Source organism: Lynx rufus, unplaced genomic scaffold (genome assembly GCF_022079265.1).
Source record: "Lynx rufus isolate CCGP_SWC_20201006 ecotype Redwood Valley unplaced genomic scaffold, mLynRuf1.p SCAF_18, whole genome shotgun sequence".
Lineage (NCBI taxonomy): Eukaryota > Metazoa > Chordata > Mammalia > Carnivora > Felidae > Lynx > Lynx rufus.
The window spans coordinates 41,706,306-41,730,588 of record NW_025814832.1 but is presented as its reverse complement, the minus strand read 5'-3'; the positions used below and the strand labels follow the sequence as shown (position 1 = coordinate 41,730,588).

The 24,283-nt window shown below is 37.6% G+C and overlaps 3 protein-coding genes across 6 annotated transcripts in view; all 3 read right to left on the bottom strand.

Moving 5' to 3' along the window:
• The window catches only part of LOC124513569 (tRNA modification GTPase MnmE-like), a 78,851-nt gene extending 78,449 nt beyond the window's left edge, over positions 1-402 (bottom strand). For all 4 annotated transcript variants that reach the window (XM_047081697.1, XM_047081698.1, XM_047081699.1 and 1 more), the window contains exon 1: positions 354-402. In XM_047081697.1, coding sequence (XP_046937653.1) covers positions 354-378 — 25 coding nt within the window. In that variant the 5' untranslated portion in view covers positions 379-402. The remainder of the gene's footprint in view (positions 1-353) is intronic.
• Positions 1-24,283, bottom strand: part of LOC124512839 (leucine-rich repeat-containing protein 37A3-like) — a 340,529-nt gene that overhangs the window by 90,929 nt on the left and 225,317 nt on the right. The gene's annotated exons all lie outside the window — the stretch shown is intronic.
• LOC124513570 (uncharacterized) overlaps positions 2,554-24,283 on the bottom strand; it is a 78,131-nt gene continuing 56,401 nt past the window's right edge. The window contains exons 24-28 of the mRNA XM_047081702.1: positions 23,518-23,571; positions 21,989-22,093; positions 12,861-12,914; positions 4,132-4,185; positions 2,554-2,722 (exon numbers count right to left, since the gene is read on the bottom strand). Of these exons, the coding sequence (XP_046937658.1) occupies positions 2,598-2,722; positions 4,132-4,185; positions 12,861-12,914; positions 21,989-22,093; positions 23,518-23,571 (392 nt within the window). The 3' untranslated portion in view covers positions 2,554-2,597. The remainder of the gene's footprint in view (positions 2,723-4,131; positions 4,186-12,860; positions 12,915-21,988; positions 22,094-23,517; positions 23,572-24,283) is intronic.

Here is a 24,283-nt window from a genome sequence, read left to right as displayed (position 1 = left end):
AACATTTGCTTTGGTAAGAATTATTGATGATATCAGGAATACATTATCTTGATCATTTCTAAGCTTCACCATGCCATTTTCTATACATTTCTAGATATTTTTCATTTAAACATTTGTGACCCGAAGCATATTACTTGCACAAGTAACAGAAAACTTAGGATTTAAAATTGACATATAGTCTTGTATCCTAGTGGAGAAACTTTCCTAATGTCAATCCATCATTCATATATTTAAAAATAAAACATCAGAATTTATAAGATACCAGAAATACCACTGAAGAAAACTATAAACTATTATAAAGAAAACTATTATAAAGGACCGAAACCCTAGATTTACATCAACTTTTCATTTACCTGTAAAAGTTTGCAGTTCCTTCATTGGTGTTTTAGGAGAAGTCCTCCTATCAACTGCAGAAGAAAATTAAAGTCATAATGAGATATAAAAGACTCATGAAATATCGTGAAAAACAATGTGGGAGTAAATATAATAAATCCTAACTTACTATGTGCCAGGCATTATCTTAAGTACTTTATATATGCTTACTTAAGAACTATTTACTGAAGAATATCTTTCTAGGCTATTAATTTATTCAGTTTTCATTGTCTTCATTAATACTATAAAGAAAAGCCTAAACATAAAAACATGCCATTTCAAAAATATTAATTTTACTTATAGTTCTATACTATTTCAAAGCTATATGCATTAGTAATGGGAAGAAATTCAGAAGTACCGTCATCTAAGTGGCCTGCATATTTCTTTTTAAAATGTGGAAGACTGTCTTCTAGTGACCATAATATGGATAAAGAACATAAAAGACATTCATACAAAGGGCAATGTTTTCACGGTGACTTGGTAGCTGGCTGCTTATATGCTGTTTACATGCTTTGCCCATATTTATAGCTTCTTACTATCAGTGTAGATTACCATTCCTAAGGGCCCTTTCCCCCACAACCTTTATTGTCCAAGCTCTCCCAACACGGAACTATGGTATCTGGAAACTTGCTCACCATCACCGGGGAGATTTTGAGTCAGAGCCTCAAGTTCCTTATCTGAGAGCTTGATTCCCATATTATCCAGTATTGCGTTCAAGTCGTTGACATTGACTTTCCCATCTAAGGAAAGAGAGTCCATGAAGAAAATTATGTAACTTCAAAAAAGAGGTTCATAAACCTTTTAGAGACACATGCCCTGTTGTGAATTGCATGAGCTATATGCTAGTGTTCACAAAGATTACACATCATTTCGGGGGGGGGGGTCATATATTCTCTAAAGCCTATTCACAGAACCCCCTTAGTAGTAAGGTTAATAATCCTTGTTCTAAAATGTGAAAAAAAAAACCACACCAATTTTAGAACAAGAGACTAAGGACCTTATTATGCCTATAGAGAAAGTCAACTATGACATTAGAATGAAGGTCACTTCTCGTGAGATTTGTCTTAGGGATCAGACTATAAAATACAAAGTTTTAAATACCATTGAATAAATGCTAAGTGAATTCTAGTTCTGGAGGCAAACATTTTTTACTGCTAAACAATAGGTTTTGATGACTGAATTCCCAGTTTAGTATTTATCTGCAGCTGATTAAATTCCCTGAATCAGTGCTAATCTTGTCTGTCACATTTTGCTATGCAAACTTGAAATCTGGTATTTTTTCTCTTGAAAAGTTTGGAAGAATCTTGAGAAAGTAGAAGGCTTTCTTCCTAGATATAAAGTAAAAGATCAGCAGCTAACGTGAAGCTTGATCTTCAGTGGGAGCATAAATTTGCAATCAGTATATATGATCAGTATAGCAGCAACCACTAATACCTTGGGAACAGTATAAAAGCAAGGATCCCATATTGGTCTGCACTCTCATTATGCTGCTCACGTACCTTTTAGAGACATCACAACTTCTAGCAACCTGTTTTGAAAGATCTTGTCATCATCTATAAGAAAAGGCAGAATTTAAGTCACAGAGAAATGTGGAAAATCACAGAGAAATTAGGAAAAATGACTTTTCGAGAGTTTTCTCTTATTTTAATAAAATTTGAGAGAACATTGGGTGAAATTTAGCACATCATGCACACCTCTGTTCTTCTTCCCAATCCTGCCTTTATTCACTTCCAATTATTAATCCTTTCTTCTTTCACAAATCCCAGTTTAACCTTTGTTTTTTCCTTTTTTGTTTTTCACTATTGATAAAAAGACCCATCGTAATGGAAATGCTGCTTCCTAATCTAAAAGTAAAACCACTTAGGGATTCATTTCAGGTATAAGTGGACATTCTAAAAAAATTTTTTTTTGAAATGGATTTTCTATTTTCTAGAACTTAGGAAATGGAGATAATTTTAGAGCTTCTCGCAGACACAGAAATCTAAAACTTCTTTTTGGGGACAGCTGGGTGGCGCAGTTAATTAAGCATCCAACTCTTGGTTTTGGCTCAGGTCATATCTCACGGGTTGTGAGATCGAGCTCTGAGTCCGGCTCTGTGCTGACAGTGCGGAGCCTGCTTGGGATTCTTTCGCTCTCCCTCTCTCTCTGCTCCTCCCTAACTCACACATGCTCTCACCCCCTCAATATGAATAAATAAACTTAAAAAAAACCTCTCTTTGAATACATCAATATTTAAAATGCTTACCCTTAAAAGGAAGAGTTTTCACCAGCTCCAAGCATTCTTTACCTTTGAGCTCGATCCCCATGTTTCCCAGAACAGCTTTAACGCTATTGACATCAACATTTTCTCCTTAATAAAAAGATTAAAACAATGACATACATGGAATTTAAGTACAATCAAATTATTGCAAATAATTAAACTAAATTATGATGCTAAAACAATAGGATTATGAGCTGGGGAAAGTAATGATCACTGAGCTCTGTCCAAATACATGGAGATAATGTCACTTATGGAAACATAATTGGCTTTTTTTTTAAGTTTATTTATTTTTGAGACAGAGAGAGACAGAGCATGAATGGGGGAGGGGCAGAGAGAGAGGGAGACACAGAATCAGAAGCAGGCTCCAAGCTCTGAGCCATCAGCCCAGAGCCCGATGCAGGGCTCGAACTCACGGACCGTGATCATGACCTGAGCTGAAGTTGGACACTTAACCAACTGAGCCACCCAGGCGCCCCAGCTTTCTAGAGGCTAATAAGAGATGGCACTCTCACTCTTAAATACTGAGAACAATACTCAGGGGTGATCGGGGTAGGGGAGAGGGGAAAGTGGGTGACGGGCATTGAAGAGGGCACCTCTTGGGATGAGCACTGGGTGTTGTATGGAAACCAATTTGACAATAAATTATACTTAATAAAAAAACAAGAGAGAGAGAGAGATGGAACTCTCAACGGCGGTCATGAGAATGTATCCATAGGAGTTCCAACTATGGAGAACATAATTAACCAAGGGCCCCATCTTCTGCTTTGAAATTAACCTGTGTTTTTTTGCACTAATGCCATACGTATCATTGGCACTGGCCAATCACAAGTGCAGCCAAGAAACTAGGGGAGCCCTGTTCCTGGAAGATACAGGTTGGTGATTTTAACTAGAGGATTCTTGAAAGCACTTTCTCCAGGCCCTCCTCAGACTGCATGACAATCTAGGATGCTTCCGCCCAAACATTTCTTCCTCTTTCCTTCACCTGGTGACAGATTTGCCCTGCAGTCTGACAGCCTCCCAGCCTTTCAGGCATCCTCCTTATTTTCTCTTACGCAGGCATTTCCCCTAATAATGTCCTGCCATGTTTAACCCTGCCCCGGCTTTTGCTTCTTGGGAGGCTTGGACTAACATACTCAAAATGACAATGACACAAAGTGGGGATTATAGATCTCTTTTGTCAATTTTCAAGCTGCAGATGGCTCATCTTCATAATTCTATTGACATGAAGAATGTATCACCTCTCCTTTAAGTAATTACCAGGGTCTTTTCCAAAGATTCATTTCACCTTTTATTGTACATTTTGGCTGTCTTAAAATAAGGAAAATGAAGTGTATTCACGAAGAATACATCAGAAAATTCTCCAATTTCTGGGCTACTGGTTATGAAAACCTTAAACAAATAGGAGGTAAAAATGATAGAATTAGCCTAGCAATTAAGGCATGAAGAAAAACAGTTCTGTAAAAATTAGGATCCTATGTTTACATTAACTTCTCAATCACCTGTGACAGCTTTCACTCCATCCATCACTTTACTCAGATCAACTTTTCCATTAGCTATGAAGAGAAGGGACAATTGAGACATGTAATCAATGTCATGAGCTCCAAAAAACATATACAAAGGACATACGTTGATGGAAAATTCCAGATAAATTCCATTAATATCATAATTTTATACACACTTATATTAAATCTCTGAATTTCAAGGATTTAAGCTGATCTATTTTTCCAGTGTTTCTGGATCATTGGTATTTATCAGCTCTCTGGTAGCACTTCAGGTACTGCTGTGAGCCATGAGTGCCATAGCTCATATAGGAACCACTAATTCAAACTAGAGTGTTAAATGAATACATCATAGAGTATGTAGTGCCTGGCAAGTTAAAATATCACATTTTAACTAAAGGAAAGGGGAATGCATAGAAAGAGTCTTCTACATGGAAGAGAGGCTGAGAAATATAAAGTAAAACCACACCTGGGTACAACATATACAACAGATACATATGCAGTGCATGGAGAATTATAGTCGGTTCAGCACTGCAGAAGAATGAAGTATGGATTTGAGAAAGGAAAGTTCATACAAGAGAGGTAGGTTGGACTCAGATTATTAAGGGATTTGTAAGTAATTTTAAGAAGCTTAGCCTTTATCTACTAGGTTATATAGAATCATTGAGTGGTTGGTTATAAGTTCAGGAATGGTATGGACCAATTTGCATGTTATTTTAATTTTCTTTAAATTATAATTAATTTTATTATTACAAAATTACATTTATATTGAAATAGAGAGTGATGTCATCAAGATGGTGACATAAGTTTTTCCTGACTTCAGTCCCCCTCACAAAAAAACCATCTTGCAAGTATCCACAGACAAGACACCCTTGTGAAAATCCCAGGATATGGTTGTGAGGCTGATGAATCTCCCTGAACCACAGAGACTGAGAAGGACCACATTAGAAGGGTAAGACAATCAGCTATGCTCTGACTGCACTGCCCCTCTCCCAGGCTAGTATAGTGCTGCACTGAGAGGGCTTCCCAGAGCTATGGTTTCTCTGGTGGGAAAAAGAGAGCCCAAGGTAGACATCCAGCTCCTCCAGAGTTGTGGGTTGCTTCCTGGAAGGCCCACCTGGGTCCTGTCCCATAGGTATTGGGGGGGAGGTATCCGTGGGTCTTAACCATTTGAGATCAGAATGAGATGGAGAAGGGAAACATGGCTTACATTAACCAGCACTTGGATCTTGGCAGATTGTTTCTCCTAGCAGCAGTGCCTGAGTAGATATCTGACACAGTGGTTTTGCCCATCTGCAGAGCCAAGATGGTGGTCCCTCTGGCCAGGGAACCATTCTGCTTGAGTTCGGTCCCCAGCCAATAAGCCTTTCTGGCCTTGGAGCCTCTTCTATCACCCCATCCAGATGAGGAAGCAAATTCATGGCTCCTGCCTATTGCTGAGTATAGATAGTCCTCTGTCATGCCTGACCAGAAAACCTATTGAGACCATCCCAGAGACTGTGTAGATTACCCTACAGCTCCTCTTACAGCAGTGCCTGAGTGAAGAGCCCACTCATTGGCTCTGCCTCTCTGCAGAACTGAGCTAGTGGCACTATCTGGCCAGGGATATTGATGGATACTCCTGCCTGACTCAGGTACCCAGCCAATAAGCCTTATCAGCAAAGGAGCCTATGATATAGAGACTGGGCTGGGAAGGAAATTCAAAGCCCTGACCAGGGATGAATATAGCTTCCAGCCTTATCTGACCAAGAAGCCTAACCAGAACACCTGGGAAGTTGCATAGTCCATCCTACAGATCTGGTTATAATGGTGCCTGAGCAGAGACCCCAAAATTGACAACCTAGAAGAAACGGATAAATTATTCCTAGAAACATACAACCTACTGAGATTGAATCATGAAGAAACAGAAAATCTGAAGAGACCAAAAACAAGTAAGGATATTGAGTCAATAATCAAAATCTTCTTCCCCAAAAGTCCAGGACAAATGGTTTTATTGCTGAATTTTTACCATTTAATGAAGAGTTAACACCAATCCTTCTCAAATTCTTCCCAAAAAATTTAAGAGGAGGGAACACTGCCAAACTCATTTACAAGGTAGCATTTACCCTGATACCAAAGCCAGACAAAGATACTACAAAAAAATTAAAACTATAGGCCAATGTCCCTGACGAATATAAATGCAAAAATTCTCAACAAAATTCTAGCAAACCAATCAATAGCACATTAAAAGGATCATAGAGTAGGGGCGCCTGGGTGGCGCAGTCGGTTAAGCGTCCGACTTCAGCCAGGTCACGATCTCGCGCTCCGTGAGTTCGAGCCCCGCGTCAGGCTCTGGGCTGATGGCTCAGAGCCTGGAGCCTGTTTCCGATTCTGTGTCTCCCTCTCTCTCTGCCCCTCCTCCGTTCATGCTCTGTCTCTCTCTGTCCCAAAAATAAATAAAACGTTGAAAAAATAAAAATAAATAAATAAATAAAAGGATCATAGAGCATGATTAAGTGGGATTCATCCCTAGGATGCAAAGATATTTCACCATGTGCAAATCAATAAATGTGACATACTGCATTAATAGAATGAAAGATAAAAATCACATGATCATCTCCATTGATGCAGAAAAAGCATATGACAAAATTCAACATCCATTCATGATAAAAGCTGTCACTAAATTAGGTATAGAAGGAAAGAATCTCAACATAATAAAGGCCATGTATGACAATACTCAATACTTAACATCATACTCTAACAGTGAAAGGTTGAAAGCTTTTCCTCTATAATCAGAAATAAGACAAGTGCTCACTCTTACCACTCCTATTCAGTATAGTACTAGAAGTGTTAGCTAGAACAATTAGGCAAGAAAAGAAATAAAAGTCACCAGAATCGGAAAGAAAGAAAGAAAGGAAGGAAGGAAGGAAGGAAGGAAGGAAGGAAGGAAGGAAGGAAGGAAGGAAGAAGAAAGAAAGAAAGAAAGAAAGAAAGGAAGAAAGAAAGAAAGAAAGAAAGAAGTAAAAGTGTGTTTATTTGCAGATGACATTATTTTAAGTATAGAAAATCCTAAAGACTCAACCAAAAAAAAAAAAATAATAACTTGTTAAATTTAATGAATGAATTCAGTAAAGATGCAGGATACAAAATCAACATACAAAAAAATCAATGGTGTTTCTATATACTAACAATGAATTATCAGAAAAAGAAATGAAGAAAATAATCTCACTTACAACAGCATCACAAACTATAAAGTACTTAGGAGTAAATTTGGAAGAGACACAAATAGAAAGATATTCTGTGTTCATAGATTAGAAGAATTATTAACCTTAAAATGTCCACATTAAGGCAATGCCATCTATAGATTCAATGTAATTCTTAAGATTCCAATGGCATTTTTTACACATACATAAAACATAATCCTAAAATTCATTTGGAACCACAAAAGCTAAACCAATCCTCAAAAGAAGGGTAAAGCTGGAGGATCACAATTTTTTACTTCAAACTGTATTATAAAGCTATAGTAACCAAAACAGTATGGCACTGGCATAAAAACACACACTTGGACCAATGATGAGTTAGATACAAACTCATACATATATGGCCAACTTCTATTTGACACAGAAGCCAACAATATTCAAGCAAGCCTAGAATACTCAATGGAGAAAAGAGTGTCTTCATTAAATGGTGTTAGGAAAATTGGATATTTACATGACAAAGAGTGAGATTAGACCCCTGTCTTATACTGTTCACAAAAATCAACTCAAAATGAATTAAAGAATTAAATGGGGGCGCCTGGGTGGCGCAGTCGGTTAAGCGTCCGAATTCAGCAAGGTCACGATCTCGCGGTTCGTGAGTTCGAGTCCCGCGTCAGGCTCTGGGCTGATGGCTCGGAGCCTGGAGCCTGTTTCCGATTCTGTGTCTCCCTCTGTCTCTGCCCCTCCCCCGTTCATGCTCTGTCTCTCTCTGTCCCAAAAATAAATAAAAACGTTGAAAAAAAATTAAAAAAAAAAAAAAAAGAATTAAATGTAAGGCCTGAAATCGTACATAAAACTCCCAAGGGAAACGGAGAAAAAAGCTCTTTGATGTTGCTCTTGGCAATGCTTTTTTGGATGTGACTCCTATAAAGCACAAGCAACAATATAAAAAATAAATAAGTAGGGCTACATCAAACTGAAGAGCTTCTCTGCATGGCAAAATAACCATAAGAGACCCTTAAATACAGAGAACAAACTGAGGTTGATGAGGTTTGGAGGGGAGGTAAATGGGTGACAGGCACTAAGGAGGGCACTTTTCAGGATGAGCACTGGGTGTCATATGTAAGAGAGGAATCTCTGGGTTCTACTCTTGAAGCTAAGACTACACTGTATGTTCACTAACTTGAGAATAATAATAATAAAAAAAGAATCAACAAAATGAAAAGACAGCCTATGTAATGGAAGAAAATATTTACAAACCATATATCTTATAAGAGGTTAATATCCAAACTATATGAGGAACTCATATACCTCAATAACAAAGAAACCAAATAACACAATTTAAAAATGGGTGAAATATCTGAAAAGACATTTTTCCAAAGAAGATATTCAAAGGGCCAACAGGTCCATTAAAAGGTGGCTCATCCTCACTAATCATCAGGGAAATGTAAATCAAAACCACAATGAGGTAGCACCTCACACCTGTTAGAATGGCTATCATCAAAAAGACAAGAAATAGAAAGTACTGGTAAGGATGTGGGGGAAAGGGAAGCCTCGTGCACTGCTGGTGAAAGTGTAAATTGGTGCAGCCAACGTGAAGAGTATGAAGGTTCCTCAAAAAATTAAAAATGGAACTACATATGATCCAGAAATTATGACTTGGGTATATATCCAAAGTAAACAAAATCACTGTCTTGAAGAGATAACTGCATCTTCACATCCATTATAGCATAATTTATAATAGCAAAGAAATGGAAAAAACCTAAGCATCCATTGATGGAGGGATACATAACGAAAATGTGGGGTATATATACAATGGGATATGAGGGTATATATGGGGTATATATACAATCGGAATGAGTTTTGGAAGCGTGTGGGTGTTTAGGAATTTGTCCATTTCTTCTAGGTTGTCCAGTTTGTTGGCATATAATTTTTCATAGTATTCCCTGATAATTGCTTGTATCTCTGAGGGATTGGTTGTAATAATTCCATTTTCATTCATGATTTTATCTATTTGGGTCATCTCCCTTTTCTTTTTGAGAAGCCTGGCTAGAGGTTTATCGATTTTGTTTATTTTTTCAAAAAACCAACTCTTGGTTTCGTTGACCTGCTCTACAGTTTTTTAGATTCTATACTGTTTATTTCTGCTCTGATCTTTATTATTTCTCTTCTTCTGCTGGGTTTAGACTGTCTTTGCTGTTCTGCTTCTATTTCCTTTAGGTGTGCTGTTAGATTTTGTATTTGGGATTTTTCTTGTTTCTTGAGATAGGCCTGGATTGCAATGTATTTTCCTCTCAGGACTGCCTTCGCTGCGTCCCAAAGCGTTTGGATTGTTGTATTTTCATTTTCATTTGTTTCCATATATTTTTTAATTTCTTCTCTAATTGCCTGGTTGACCCATTCATTCTTTAGTAGGGTGTTCTTTAACCTCCATACTTTTGGAGGTTTTCCAGACTTTTTCCTGTGGTTGATTTCAAGCTTCATAGCATTGTGGTCTGAAAGTATGCATGGTATGATCTCAATTCTTGTATACTTATGAAGGGCTGTTTTGTGACCCAGTATGTGATCTATCTTGGAGAATGTTCCATGTGCACTCGAGAAGAAAGTATATTCTGTTGCTTTGGGATGCAGAGTTCTAAATATATCTGTCAGGTCCATCTGATCCAATGTATCATTCAGGACCCTTGTTTCTTTATTGACCGTGTGTCTAGATGATCTATCCATTTCTGTAAGTGGAGTGTTAAAGTCCCCTGCAATTACCACATTCTTATCAATAAGGTTGCTTATGTTTGTGAGTAATTGTTTTATATATTTGGGGGCTCCTGTATTCGGTGCATAGACATTTATAATTGTTAGCTCTTCCTGATGGATAGACCCTGTAATTATTATAGCATGCCCTTCTTCATCTCTTGTTACAGCCTTTAATTTAAAGTCTAGTTTGTCTGATATAAGTATGGCTACTCCAGCTTTCTTTTGACTTCCAGTGGCATGATAAATAGTTCTCCATCCCCTCACTCTCAATCTGAAGGTGTCCTCAGGTCTAAAATGAGTCTCTTGTAGACAGCAAATAGATGGGTCTTGTTTTTTTTTTTTTTTTTATCCATTCTGATACCCTATGTCTTTTGGTTGGTGCATTTAGTCCATTTACATTCAGTGTTATTATAGAAAGATACAGGTTTAGAGTCATTGTGATGTCTGTAGGTTTCATGCTTGTAGCGATGTCTCTGGTACTTTGTCTCACAGGATCCCCCTTAGGATCTCTTGTAGGGCTGGTTTAGTGGTGACGAATTCCTTCAGGTTTTGTTTGTTTGGGAAGACCTTTATCTCTCCTTCTATTCTAAATGACAGACCTGCTGGATAAAGGATTCTCAGCTGCATATTTTTCCTGTTCATCACATTGAAGATCTCCTGCCATTCCTTTCTGGCCTGCCAAGTTTCAGAAGAGAGATCGGTCATGAGTCTTACAGGTCTCCCTCTGTATGTTAGAGCACGTTTATCCCTCGCTGCTTTCAGAATTTTCTCTTTATCCTTGTATTTTGCCAGTTTCACTATGATATGTCATGCAGAAGATCGATTCAAGTTACGTCTGAAGGGAGTTCTCTGTGCCTCTTGGATTTCTATGCCTTTTTCCTTCCCCAGATCAGGGAAGTTCTCAGCTATGATTTCTTCAAGTACACCTTCAGCACCTTTCCCTCTCTCTTCCTCCTCTGGAATACCAATTATGCGTAGATTATTTCTTTTTAGTGCATCACTTAGTTCTCTAATTTTCCCCTCATACTCCTGGATTTTTTTATCTCTCTTTTTCTCAGCTTCTTCTTTTTCCATAATTTTATCTTCTAGTTCACCTATTCTCCCCTCTGCCTCTTCAATCTGAAGCGTGGTCATTTCCATTTTATTTTGCAGCTCGTTTATCGCATTTTTTAGCTCCTCCTGACTATTCCTTAGTCCCTTGATCTCTGAAGCAAGAGATTCTCTGCTGTCCTCTATACTGTTTTCAAGCCCAGTGATTAATTTTATGACTATTACTGTAAATTCACTTTCTGTTACGTTGTTTAAATCCTTTTTGATCAGTTCGTTAGCTGTCGTTATTTCCTGGAGATTCTTTTGAGGGGAATTCTTCCGTTTGGTCATTTTGGATAGTTTCTGGAGGGGTGTGGAACTGCAGGGCACTTCCCCTGTGCTGTCTTGAATAACTCGCGTTGGTGGGCGGGGCCGCAGTCAGACCTGATGTCTGCCCCCAGCCCACCGCTGGGGCCACAGTCAGACTGGTGTGTGCCTTCTCTTCCCCTCTCCTAGGGGCGGGATTCACTGTGGGGTGGCGTGGCCTCTCTGGGCTACTTGCACACTGCCTGGCTTGTGGTGCTGGGGATCTGGCGTATTAGCTGGGGTAGATAGGCAAGGTGCATGGGGGGCGGGAGGGGCAGGCTCAGCTCACTTCTCCTTCTGTGGTCCGCTTTGGGAGGGGCCCTGCAGCAGCTGGAGGGAGTCAGGCGCGCCGCCGGAGGTGTGGGTCCGCAGAAGCACAGCGTTGGGTGTTTGCGTGGTGCAAGCAAGTTCCCTGGCAGGAACTGGTTCCCTTTAGGATTTTGGCTGGGGGGTGGGTGAGGGAGATGGCGCTGGTGAGCGCCTTTCTTCCCTGCCAAACTGAGCTCTGTCCTCGCGGGGCTCAGCAACTCTCCCTCCCATTGTCCTCCAGACCTCCTCTTCTCCGAGCAGAGCTGTTAGCTTATAACCTTCCAGATGTGAAGTCCCGCTTGCTGTCGGAACACACTCCGTCCGGTCCCTCCGCTTCTGCAAGCCAGACTCGGGGGCTCTGCTTGGCCGGCGGGCTGCCCCTCCACCCCAACTCCCTCCCGCCAGTCCGTAGCACGCACCGCCTCTCCGCCCTTCCTACCCTCTTCCGTGGGCCTCTCGTCTGTGCTTGGCTGCTAGTCTTCTGGCAGTTTTCTGGGTTATTTAGGCAGGTGTAGGTGGAATCTAAGTGATCAGCAGGACTTGCGGTGAGCCCAGTGTCCTCCTACGCCGCCATCTTCCTCTCCGTCCTAACTCTACCATTCACTGATTTAATACAGAATATTTTTCCCCAACATAGAAGAGGTGTCATATATTAATGTCAAATTAAAAAAAAAAAGAATTTGCTACCAAGACACAGAATTGAAACTATTTATTTTTATTTATTATTTTGAAAGAGAAAGAGAGACAGAGAGAGAGAGAGAATGAGTGAGGGGCAGAGATAAAGAGAGGGACAGAAATCCCAAGCAGGCTCCATGTTTTCAGGGCAGAGCCCCATGTGGCGCTTGATATCATGAACCTCAGACCATGACCGGAGGCAAAATCAAAAGTCAGCTGCTTAACCAACTGAGCCACCCAGGCACCCCAGAATTTAAATTTTATTACTAACATGCAGAGATTTAAAAGTCTAACTCTAAGAAATTAGATAAAAAACGATCTATCAAATGAAGGATAAAATGGTAGAATAAGCAAAGAAATAAAAGTCTTTGAAATATAATTTTGACTAAAACTTATATTCTTAGATTTATATTAACTTCTCACCTGTAAGAGTTTTCACTCCATCCATCAATTTATCAAGATCAACCTTCCCATTATCTATAAAAAAAAGGTAAAGATAAAAATAATAAAATGATGCAGACTCAGAAAAACAGAGTATGAAAACCTTATATTGTGAAAGTCCACTTCTTTTCATTGTGCTCTATGTCAATCCTCAACTTATAAATCCAGTTCTTCAGAAATTCTATGATAGAAGACGTGCCCTATTCCCTATCAGAGGTGAGCCAACTATCGTCCATTGGCCAAATCCAGCCCACTGCCACGTATCTTTTTATTTTTTCACCGCCTATTTTTATATGGCCCATGAGCTAAGAATCATTTTTACATTTTCAAATGATTGTAAAACCCAAAAGGATATTATTTGTGACACATACAACTTACACAAATTTAAAATTTTAGTGTCCGTAAATAAAATTTTATTGGAACGCAGCCTCACTAATTTGTTTACACATTGTTTACAGCTGCTTTTGTACTACAACAACATTATTGAGAAGTAGGACAGAGATCACATCATCCACAAAGCCTGAAGTATTTATTATTTGCCCTTTATAGAAACATTGCTGACCCTGCCCTAGAAGATAGAGTCCACTCAGAGGCAATTTATACTCCTGAATTGTTTAGATTCACCCTACTTTATAAACCTGGAAGAAACTATTATTGATGTTGGCCATGTTCTATGACCCTGCTCAATTATGGTATATCCATAAAGCCTACCTATCATTGTATAATAAAAGGAAAAATGAAGTAATCTTTCATATATTCCCAATATAATTTTTTTAAAAAGTCTTTTCAATTACTATGATAATCATGGAATGGCTAGTGACATATGACTGGTGTATTTTTGAAGCAATTGTTAAAAAACTTCATTCATCTCATCATAGGCAAATTTCCCTTTTTTTTCTTATTTTCCACTATTTACTTAGTCATCACACATTAGTTACTGACAAGTGGTCAAGAAGTTCCTAAGAAGAGTTCCTAAGAAGAGGTATGGTATTTAACAGGATCACAAAAGATTGCCACTGAAACTGCTAGGTTGGCTCGTCACATTTCCACAGATTTTGATGGTAATGAGACAATGAGCCCAAATGGATTAAGATAGTTTATTACTTATACCCAAGAAGTAAGATCAGCATGGTGTTGGATCTCTGCCACTTTAGTCCCAGAATACAACACGGAACCAGCTGGACAGTGGACTGGTGGGACATGCGATGAGTTGCTCTGCTGCTGGGAAGCTCACTCAAATGGTACCCAACAAGTTTTATAGACTTATACAGAAATCTGCAGTTGTATCCTAAGGGAGAGAGGCGGAAAGTTGTGTTCAACCGAAACTAAGGAGATGAATGAGAAATGACCTTGTGACCGTCTCCTGTAGATAGGGAAACAGATGGAGACACTGCTTGGTGGCAGCTCTTCACAAGGCTGTCTACTTCCCCTTGTTCCAGGAGGAATTGTGATGCTTTCAAGAAAGACTATGGTAAGATTGTGGTCAAGATATATTTATGTGGCCTAGGTGGAGATGTGCAAAGTTGTTAGAGAAGAACCATTTCCCTCAAATTACATATCTAATATTTGAAATATGCTAGGTCTTAAGGGCACAAAGATAATTAAAGTACACTTTCTACTTTCAAGGACTTCAGAGTTTGGAAAAACTGGTTATGCTGAGTAAACAAAATTCAGAGATAGTGTACTTTTATGGAAGACTCTGATCAAATTGCCTGAAATTTTCCCATATACACCACATAGGAATTTTCCTTTTCCATAAATAACAAGTTAAATTAGGAGATTATTATCTATTATTGTCGAGCCAAGTATTTTATCTATTTATATATATATTTTTAATATAATTTACTGTCAAATTGGCTTACATACAACACTCAATACTCATCCCAACAAGTGCCCTCCTCAATGCCCACCACCCTCTTTCCCCTCTCCCCCACCCTCCATCAACCCTCAGTTTGTTCTCTGTATTTAAGTATCTCTTGTGGTTTGCCTCCCTCCCTCTCTGTAACTATTTCTTTTTTTTCCCCTTCTCATCTCCCATGGTCTTCTGTTAAGTTTCTCAAGATCCACATGAGTAAAAACATATGATATCTGTCTTTCTCTGACTTACTTATTTCACTTAGCATAATACCTTCCGGTTCCATCCACGTTGCCGCAAATGGCATGATTTTATTCTTTCTCATTGCCAAGTAGTATTCCATTGTATATATAAACCATATTTGCTCTATCCATTCATCAGTTGATGGACATTTTGGCTCTTTCCATAATTTGGCTATTGTTGAAAGTGCTGCTATCAACATTGGGGTACATGAGCCCCTATGCATCAGCACTCCTGTATCCCTTGGGTAAATTCCTAGCAGTGGGTCAGAGGATAGTTCTATTTTTAGTTTTCTGAGGAACCTCCACACTGTTTTCCAGAGCAGCTCTACCAGTTTGCATTCCCACCAACAGTGCAAGAGGGTTCCCATTTCTTCACATCCTGGCCAGCATCTATAATCACCTGATTTGTTCATTTTAGCCACTCTGACCCCTCTGATCACTTGGTGTGACGTGGTATCTCAGCGTGAGTGTGGCCTTGATTTGTATTTCCCTGATGATGAGTGATATCGAGCATCGCTTCATGTGTCCATTGGCCATCTGGATGTCTTCTTTGGAAAAGTGTCTATTCATGTTTTCTGCCCATTTCTTCACTGGATTATTTGTTTTTCAGGTGTGGAGTTTGCGAGTTCTTTATAGATTTTGGATACTAGCCCTTTATCCGATATGTCATTTGCAAATATCTTCTCCCATTCCGTTCCATCGGTTGCCTTTTAGTTTTGTTGATTGTTTCCTTTGTAGTGCAGAAGCCTTTTATCTTGATGAGGTCCCAATAGTTCATTTTTGCTTTTAATTTCCTTGCCTTTGGAGAGGTGTCGAGCAAAAATTGCTGTGGCTGAGGTCAAAGAGGTTGTTGCCTTTAAGCAAAGTATTTTAAATATACATATGTCCTATCGTAAAAGATAGATTACAAACTGTAAGAAGAATATGAAAATCATCTAGGCCTGGAAATCGGCTAACTTCCTTTTTTTTCCTTATCATTTAGAATATTTATTTTATATCATTGAACGATGTTTAGAGTTAAACCGATTTTTAAAATATCACTCTTATGCAGGGGCGCCTGGGTGGCTCAGTTGGTTGAGCGTCCGACTTCGGCTCAGGTCAAGATCTCGCAGTCTGTGAGGTCAAGCTCCCCACCTCGGGCTCTATGCTGACAGCTCAGAGCCTGGAGCCTGCTTCAGATTCTGTGTCTCCCTCTCTCTCTGCCCCTTCCCTGCTTGTAGTCTCTCTCTTTCTCTCAAAGATAAATAAGAAACATTAAAAAAAATTTAAAAATTAAAAAAAATTAAAATGTCACGCTTATGCAAACATAAAAATATGTGAGATAAACTTGCAATTACTATAATTTCATATTTAGAATCTAATTCTTTTAAACTGCTGTTCAGCTCTTCAACTCAGAATCACTGGTGTCTGCTTTTGTCTCCAAAATATTGTCCAGTGTGCTATCAACAGCACTGGTGACACAGCATTTCTTAGATGAGGGCTCCACTAGAGTTTTTTATTTAAAGCGAACAAGAAATTAAAAATGTTTCTTGAGAGTAGTTGACACATAAGGCTACATTGGTTTTAGGTGTACAACGCAGTCATCTGATAGGTTTTTATACGTGATGCCACAGCACCACAGGTCCAGCTACCATCTGTCACCATACAACGCTATTACAATATCATTGATTATATTCCTTATACGGTGTCTTTTATTCCCATGATTTATTCATTCCATTACTGGAAGCCTGTATCTCCTACTCCTCTGCATCCATTTTGCTAATACTCACATCCCCACCCCTCTGGCAATCAGTTTGTTCTCTGTATTTACAGGTCTGATTAGTTTTTTTGTTCGTTTATTGACTTTTTTTTTTAGATTCTACGTGTGAGTGAATTGATATATTTGTCTTTCTCTGACTTACTTCACTTAGCATAATACCCTCTAGGTCCATCTGTGTTGTCCCAAATGGCAAGATTTCATCTTTCTTGACGAATATGGCTGAGTAATATTCCAGTGTGTGTGTCTTCTTTGTCCATTCATCTATTGATAGGCACTTAGGACGCTTCCATATTGTGGCTATTACAAATAATGCTGCAATAAACATAGAGTGCATCTATCTTTTTGAATTAGTATTTTTGTTTTCTTTGGGTAAATACTCAGTAGTGGAATTATTGGATTGTATGGTATTTCTAGTTTTACTTTCTTGAGGAACCTCCATACTGTTTTCCATAGTGGCTATACCAATTTACATTCCCATCAGTAGTGCACAAGAGTTCTTTTCCCCTACATCCTCACCAACAATTGTTATCCTCACCAACACTTACTATTCTCAATGTTTTGATTTTAGCCAGTCTGACAGGTCTGAGTTGATATCTCATTGTGGTTTTTATTTGCACTTCTCTGATAATGAGTGATACTGAGCATCTTTTCATGTGTCTTTTGGCCATCTGTATGACTTCTTTGGAAAAGTATCTATTCAGATCCTATGCTCATTTTAAAAATCAGATTTTTTTTTTTTTTGGTGTTGAGTTGTATAAGTTCTTCATATTTTTTGGATATTAACCCCTTATTGGATATATCATTTGCAAATATCTTCTCCCATTCAGTAGGTTGCTTTTTTGTTTTGTTGATAGTTTCCACCACTGTGCAAAAAAGGCTTTTATTTTGAGGTAGTCCCAATAGTTTACTTTTGCTTTTGTTTCCCTTGTGTTAGAAGACATATCTAGAAAAATGTTGCTACAGCTGGTATCAAAGAGATTACTGCTTGTGTTCTCTTCTAGGACTTTTATGGTTTCAGGTCTCACAGTTAGGTTTTTAATACATTTTGAATTTATTTTTGTGTATGGTATTAAAGAGTAGTCCAGTTTCATTATTTTATATGTAGCTGTCTAGTTTTCCGGACAAATGGTCCAACAATACCATTTGTTGAAGAAACTGTCTATTCTCTATTGTATATTCTTGCCTCTTTTGTCATAGATTAATTGACCATATCATCACGGGGTTATTTCTGGGCTCTCTATTCTGTTCCTTTGATCCCTGTGTCTATTTTTATGCCAGCACCATACTGTTTTGATTAGTATGGCTTTGAAGTAGATCTTGAAATATGGAATTGTGACATCTCCAACTTTGTTTTTCTTTCTCAAGATTACTTTGGCTATTTGGGGTCTTTTGCAGTTCCAAACAAATTTTAGGATTATTTTTTCTAGTTTTGTAGAACGCGCTTTTGGTAAATTGCACTGAATTGTAGGTTGCTTTGGATAGTATGGACATTTTAACAATATTTGTTCTTCCAATCCCTAAGCATGGAATATCTTTCTATTTGTTTGTTGTGTCATCTTCAAATTCTTTCACCAATGTGTTATAGTTTTCAGAGCACAGATTTTTTTCCCTCTTTGGTTAAATTTATTCCTATGTCATTCTTTTTGGTGCAATTAAAGTTAACAAGAAATTTTGACAAGTTGATGTCTGATGTCCATCCTCATTGCTTGGAACTTTATTTTACCTTTGTGAGGGATTTGGCAGTTTCTTTTGCCTTCACTTACACTGTATGGTGTATCATAGGCAATTCTTTTGTGTATGCATCATTAACAACAGGTAGTATAGATTTTCTACTTGTGGGTTTCTTTCTTTCTTAGGTCCAAAAAGCATTTTGTTGTAGCTTTGCAATAAAATTTTGAAAAACAGAATTGTGGTCTTTCCTCCAATGGTGAGATGTTTTCTTCACTAATCATAAATTTATACTTTGCCACTGTTTCCATGCTTTTCCTGTATACACAACTTTCCCTTCAATTCTTAATGACAGCGCAATTTTTTTGGAGAAGTTTTTAAACAGCAATTAAACTCAACACATGGGGTACCAACAATACACAACTTAAAGTGGTAATGTGCCACAGTGACAGGCTAAAACCAAATTCACAAATGCAGACTCAATGACAAGAATGTAATAACTCTACTATGTGATTGGTAACAATTATAAGATGCATCCTGATTCACATGCTAAAATGTGAAAGTATTATTTACATATATATTTTTTTAATTTTTTTAACTTTAAAGAATATATATTTTTTAAATAATGAAATATGAGGCTGATTCTGATTCTGCCACGGCCGTATCAGCTCTCTACAATCTATTTTTCCTGATGATTAGACTAAAAGTCTAAAGAAAACACAAAAAGCAACAACACTAGACTATAGAAGAGGACCAAAACTTGCAGAAGTGACTGGCAACGGGAGTGAGCCTTCTGTTTTGGTTTTCTCTTTTCCCTAATGGCTTTGTCCTGAGGGTGGGGCCCCAATCACAGAACTGCAAGGCAGAGCAGGAAGCTAAGACTGATAAAAACTCCATCTCTTTGACCAGGGAAACCTGGAAAAGAGGCCCCTTCAGGTTGGAAAATATGGGGTAATTCCAGAGAGGAGAGAACAATGGAGAAAGGGATCCCCTAATTCTGTGTATGAATCTGTAAAAGTCTTGGGCTCACTTTTGAGTTGTGCATGCATGAGACAGATACAAAGAAAGCATTCTTGCAACGGCTTTGAGAACTGAATTAAGATTTAAACCAGGGCCCAAGTCTCAGACTAACCCAAGTGGCACACGCAGACAGACCCATAGCAGTAAAACAAAGCTTTGTAGAATGAACTGAGACTGGAACCATCCAGAGAAATGGGAGATGGAATTTGTGTTCTGAATCTCAGAGTTGATTACCTGCTAAAACAAAACCCACCAGCATTGTTCAATGAATTTTAAAAGGACCCAGAGTCTACACAACAAAATAGTTGACAAAGTTGAGGATACAACTCAGAATTATTTAACATACAAAAAGTTAGGAAAATGAGATCAATTATCAAGTGGAAAGGCAATCAACACATGCCAATCCTTGGATGACTCAAGTGTTAGAATTATCAAAAAAAAAAAAAAAAAAAAGGCTCTAAAACAAATATTTTGGTCACAGAATCCCTTTACACTGTTAGAAGTTTTTGGAGACTCCAAAGAGCGTCTGATTATCTTGTATGCTAAATCGTAAAACAAGTGTTAATAAAATTCAAAGGACTGAAATCATGCAAAGTATGCTCGCTGACCACAACAGAGTTAAATTAGAAATGAACAACCAAAGGAAATCCGAGAAATTCAAATCTTCTGAAATCAAACAACACATTTCAAAGTAATCCATGAGTCAAAGAAGAAATTACAAGAGAAATTAGAATGTATTTTTATCTGAATAAAAATTAAATACATGAGACACAGTGAAGGTGGCGCTTAAAGTAAAATTTATAGCCTTAAATAACTATGTTAGAGAAGAAGAGAGATCTCAAATCCATAATTAAGTCTTTATCTTCATCTAGGAAAGTAAGAGCAAGCCAAACCAAAGACAAGCAGAAGGAAGAAAATAATGAAGATTAGAGAGGATATGAGAACAATGACAGAGAAACTCAATGCAACCAAACATTTAGTCTTCGAAAACATCATCAAAATTGACTAGCCAAGAAAAAAAGAGAGAGGACACAGATGACTAAAATTAGTAATGAAAGAAAGGATTAACCCATTGAACTTAACAGTAATTTAAAGGCTAAAGAGGGAATACTGTGAACAACTTTATGCCAGAAATTAAACAACTTACATGAAATAGATTCCAAAATGGACACAAGCTGCCAAAATGGAATAAAAAAGAAACAGAAAATCTGAATAGTGTTGCAACACACAAGAAAATTTAGCATTGGAAATTTTCTCAGAGAGAAGGGACTATGTCCAGATGGCTTCTTTGGTAAATTATTACAAATAATTAAAGAAATAATATCAGTCCTACATAAATTATTTCAGAAAACAGAAGTGGGAAAAAACACCAATTCATTCTATGAGGCTAGTGCTACCTTAATACGAAAGCTAGACAAAGACATCACAAGACAAACTCCAGTGGTGATGCCTTGTAATGATACCGGGAAGGGATGAGTTTTAGTAGAAAAATCAAGAGCTCGGACTAAGACAAGTTAAGTTACAAGTTATTGGAGCTATCCAAGTGGAGACTGCAAATAGGTAGTAAATAAACCAAATAGAGATCCAAGGAGTGTTTTAGGTTAGGAATATCTATCAGTGATTCATTACCATACAGATAGAATTCAGAGCTCAAAAAGTAGGTAAGATCACTTAGAGAACCCATCAGAGCCTTGAGTTATTTCAACGTTTTGAAAGAAGGTACAGAAAAGTAGAAGAGGGGAAGATAAGATGGGGAGAAAAAAACCCCAACTAGTCTTATGATCAGGTTTACATAGAAATGGATCATTCTGCCCACTGTGTGTAGAGTGGATTTAAAAGTAACAAAATTATAGGCAGAGAGAGAGTTATCTAGCAGTCTAAGAAGAGATAAAAAGAAATAGAAAGAAGGGTAGTGATACAGGGCTAAAGAGTAGGAATGGATTTTAAAAATATTTAGGAGTTTAAATAGGCAGCAGCAAGTAATTAAGTGGATAGAGATTTCTGGCAGGGTCAGTGAAGCAGAAAAAAGGATGATCAGTTTAAAAAGATATGGAATATATTAGATTACAAATTTTATCCTTGAACAGCTATTTGGGGTGGACTAAATAGAAATGTCTCAGAAGATTTAGAATAAAATAGTTTGAAGACTGGGGAGAAGACTGGAAAGAATATAACTGATGGTTCAAACAGATGGTTAAAAGTAGGGGTTCATAAAATCACTCAGGGAGAACACATAAGACAAAAAAGCAAATGGTTCAGATTGGAAGAACTAAGAAATGAAGCGTTAGCCAGCGTATGATCACTTTTAAATTTAATCCGTAGAAGTTTTATTCTACATTCTGACTATTCCTCAGATAAACATTCTGGCTTCTCTGGTTTCTGTATGAAAACATGTTGATAACTTTAAATTTTAAAAATGAGGCAGGATTTCTTTTTACTTTAGAATGGGTTCTACTCTAAGATACATTTCCTTTCAGCATCAAATAATCCTAATTTCAAAAATTCTCATATGCACATTCACAGGCAAAGCTCTGCAGAAACGCAGAGAAATAACCACAGTGCTTACCGTTAACTGGTAGGTTATCTGTTAGACTTTGAAGCTCCTCTCCTGTGAGCACGATTCCCATGTTTTCTAGAACAGTATTGACTTTACTTCTTTCAACCTTCCCTCCTTAGGAAAGAGACATAAAGAATGACAAAAAATGTTAAAATATGAAAGAACATTAAATACTAGAAATCTATCAGTGCTCTGTTACTATTATATTGAAAATGTTTTTACTATTAATATGAAAAAACTAGGAATAAGGAAAAATAGAATCCTTTTCAGTACTATTAATATTGCTTTGAAACATGAGTACCAAACTCTATTTTAACATCGTGTTAAAGAGCCTTAAGCTTTGCCTTGATGAAACTATGGACAAGAAATAATTTATGAAGGGATTTTGCAACTTAAGCTAAAGACAACTAATTGAATTTGCAGTAGAGAAGGATTTTGAAAAAAAACTCTCAGTTGCCAAAAAACTTGTACTGCTTTCCACTGGAACTTGACAATTACTTTACGCCTGGTTTATCCATACTGTGAAAACAGTTTATGAACACTGATTTTTTGGTGAATATTTTAAGATAGAACACTATTTGTATTAGTTAAAAAGAATAGATAATTATCTTGTAAACTACCTAGCATGGTAGTTTACAGAGGGCTTTAGTTAAAATGTTAAAAATTTAGTTAAAAATGTTCTGAAGCTGAAGCAGGAGCTGAGGCTCAGAGTGCATGGAAAGGAAAATTTATTATTAAAATTGTAAAACAGGAGGCCTAGAGACTAGAAAAACTAGATAGATAGGGAAAGAGAACGACAGGGAGGCCGACAAGTATCTGGCTATCATTGTCTCATTTTTAAGGTGACGATTTAGTTGATAAAGACACATAGCAAGATGCTATCAAATGGGCAGCATGGTGGACAACTTCCACATTAAATTAAAAAATAATCCTGCTCCCACTCTTCTGGAGGGCCTAGGAATGCCAAGAGGCACTCTTCTTTTGACAGGTGACTCCTCTCAATAGGTACCAAGTGGCAGAGCTTTTAAGTCATTTCTTCATTCTCTTTATGTTCTTCTCTTCTTTTGGACTAAGCACTAGGAGGGAAAGCAAAACCAAAACAAATCCTAGGCACAAGTTGGTACCTTTGCCTACATTTTTTTTTTCTGTCTTAACTGAATCTCACTAAAAACACATTCTTTTTAGAGGAATTATAATGAACATTAATTTATGATTTGGATTCTATCAGGAAACAATGTCCAATATTTCTAACAATAGAAACTATTTTTATTTTCTTTGCTTAACTAATTTTCAGACTACCTATCATTCTCTTCATGTTTTGTTTTATCTACCTAGAATTCAATTTACACTTTCAAGATTAAGTTATGAAAAATACAAGAAAATGTGGGACCTACAAAGATTTAAAAAAAACTCATCACAAAATACCTCTTTTAAAATAAAGAAACTACATTTAAAAATCAGTTCATAAAAGGATGGCTTGGGTAAAGCTCTAATGATATAAATTAAAATGTTAAATCTCAAACTGCTCATTAACTCACCTTTGAAAGACTTCAGACCATCCAACAATCTATTTTGATAGATCTTCCCAGAAGCTACAATGCAAATCACACTCTATGTCAGACAAAGCATTCTATAGATGCTCAGAAACATAATACATATACTTCAGAATTTCAGGGAGAGTTTTCATTTACTGAGTAAATATGTTCTTATTCATCCTCGAATAACAACAAAAAAATGAGACGGGATACAATAGTGACAGTTATGCCATTCTAAACCCCTGACAGAACAGTTGACAGTCTCTCTATGCTGGTTTCTTTATCCTTTGATTTCTCTTGTCCAATTCTTCTAAAATTCTCTCCCCTAATCACATTCCTTCATTTTTTTTTCTAATAGTTTTGTCATTGGTTAGAGGGCATGACATGACAGCATTTATTTTGCCCCTGGTGGCCTGGGTTATATAGAGAGATAGAGATATATAGATTGATAGATATAACTTAAAATCTGCCTTTTCTAATTACTTTAACTATATATATATTTTAAATGCTAGAAGAGAAATTTAAAAAAAATTAAGTTTATATATTTAGAGAGAGAGAGAGAGTGAGTGGGAGATGGGCGGAGAGAGCTAGGGAGAAAGAGAGAAAGAATCTCAAGCAGGCTCCATGCTGCCAGCACAGAGCCTGGCACAGGGCTCAGTCTCACGAACTGTGAGATCATGACCTGAGCCAAAATCGAGAGTTGGACGTTCAACCGACTGAGCCACCCAGGCGCCCCTAAAGAGAACTTTGAAAACTTCTCCCATGGTAC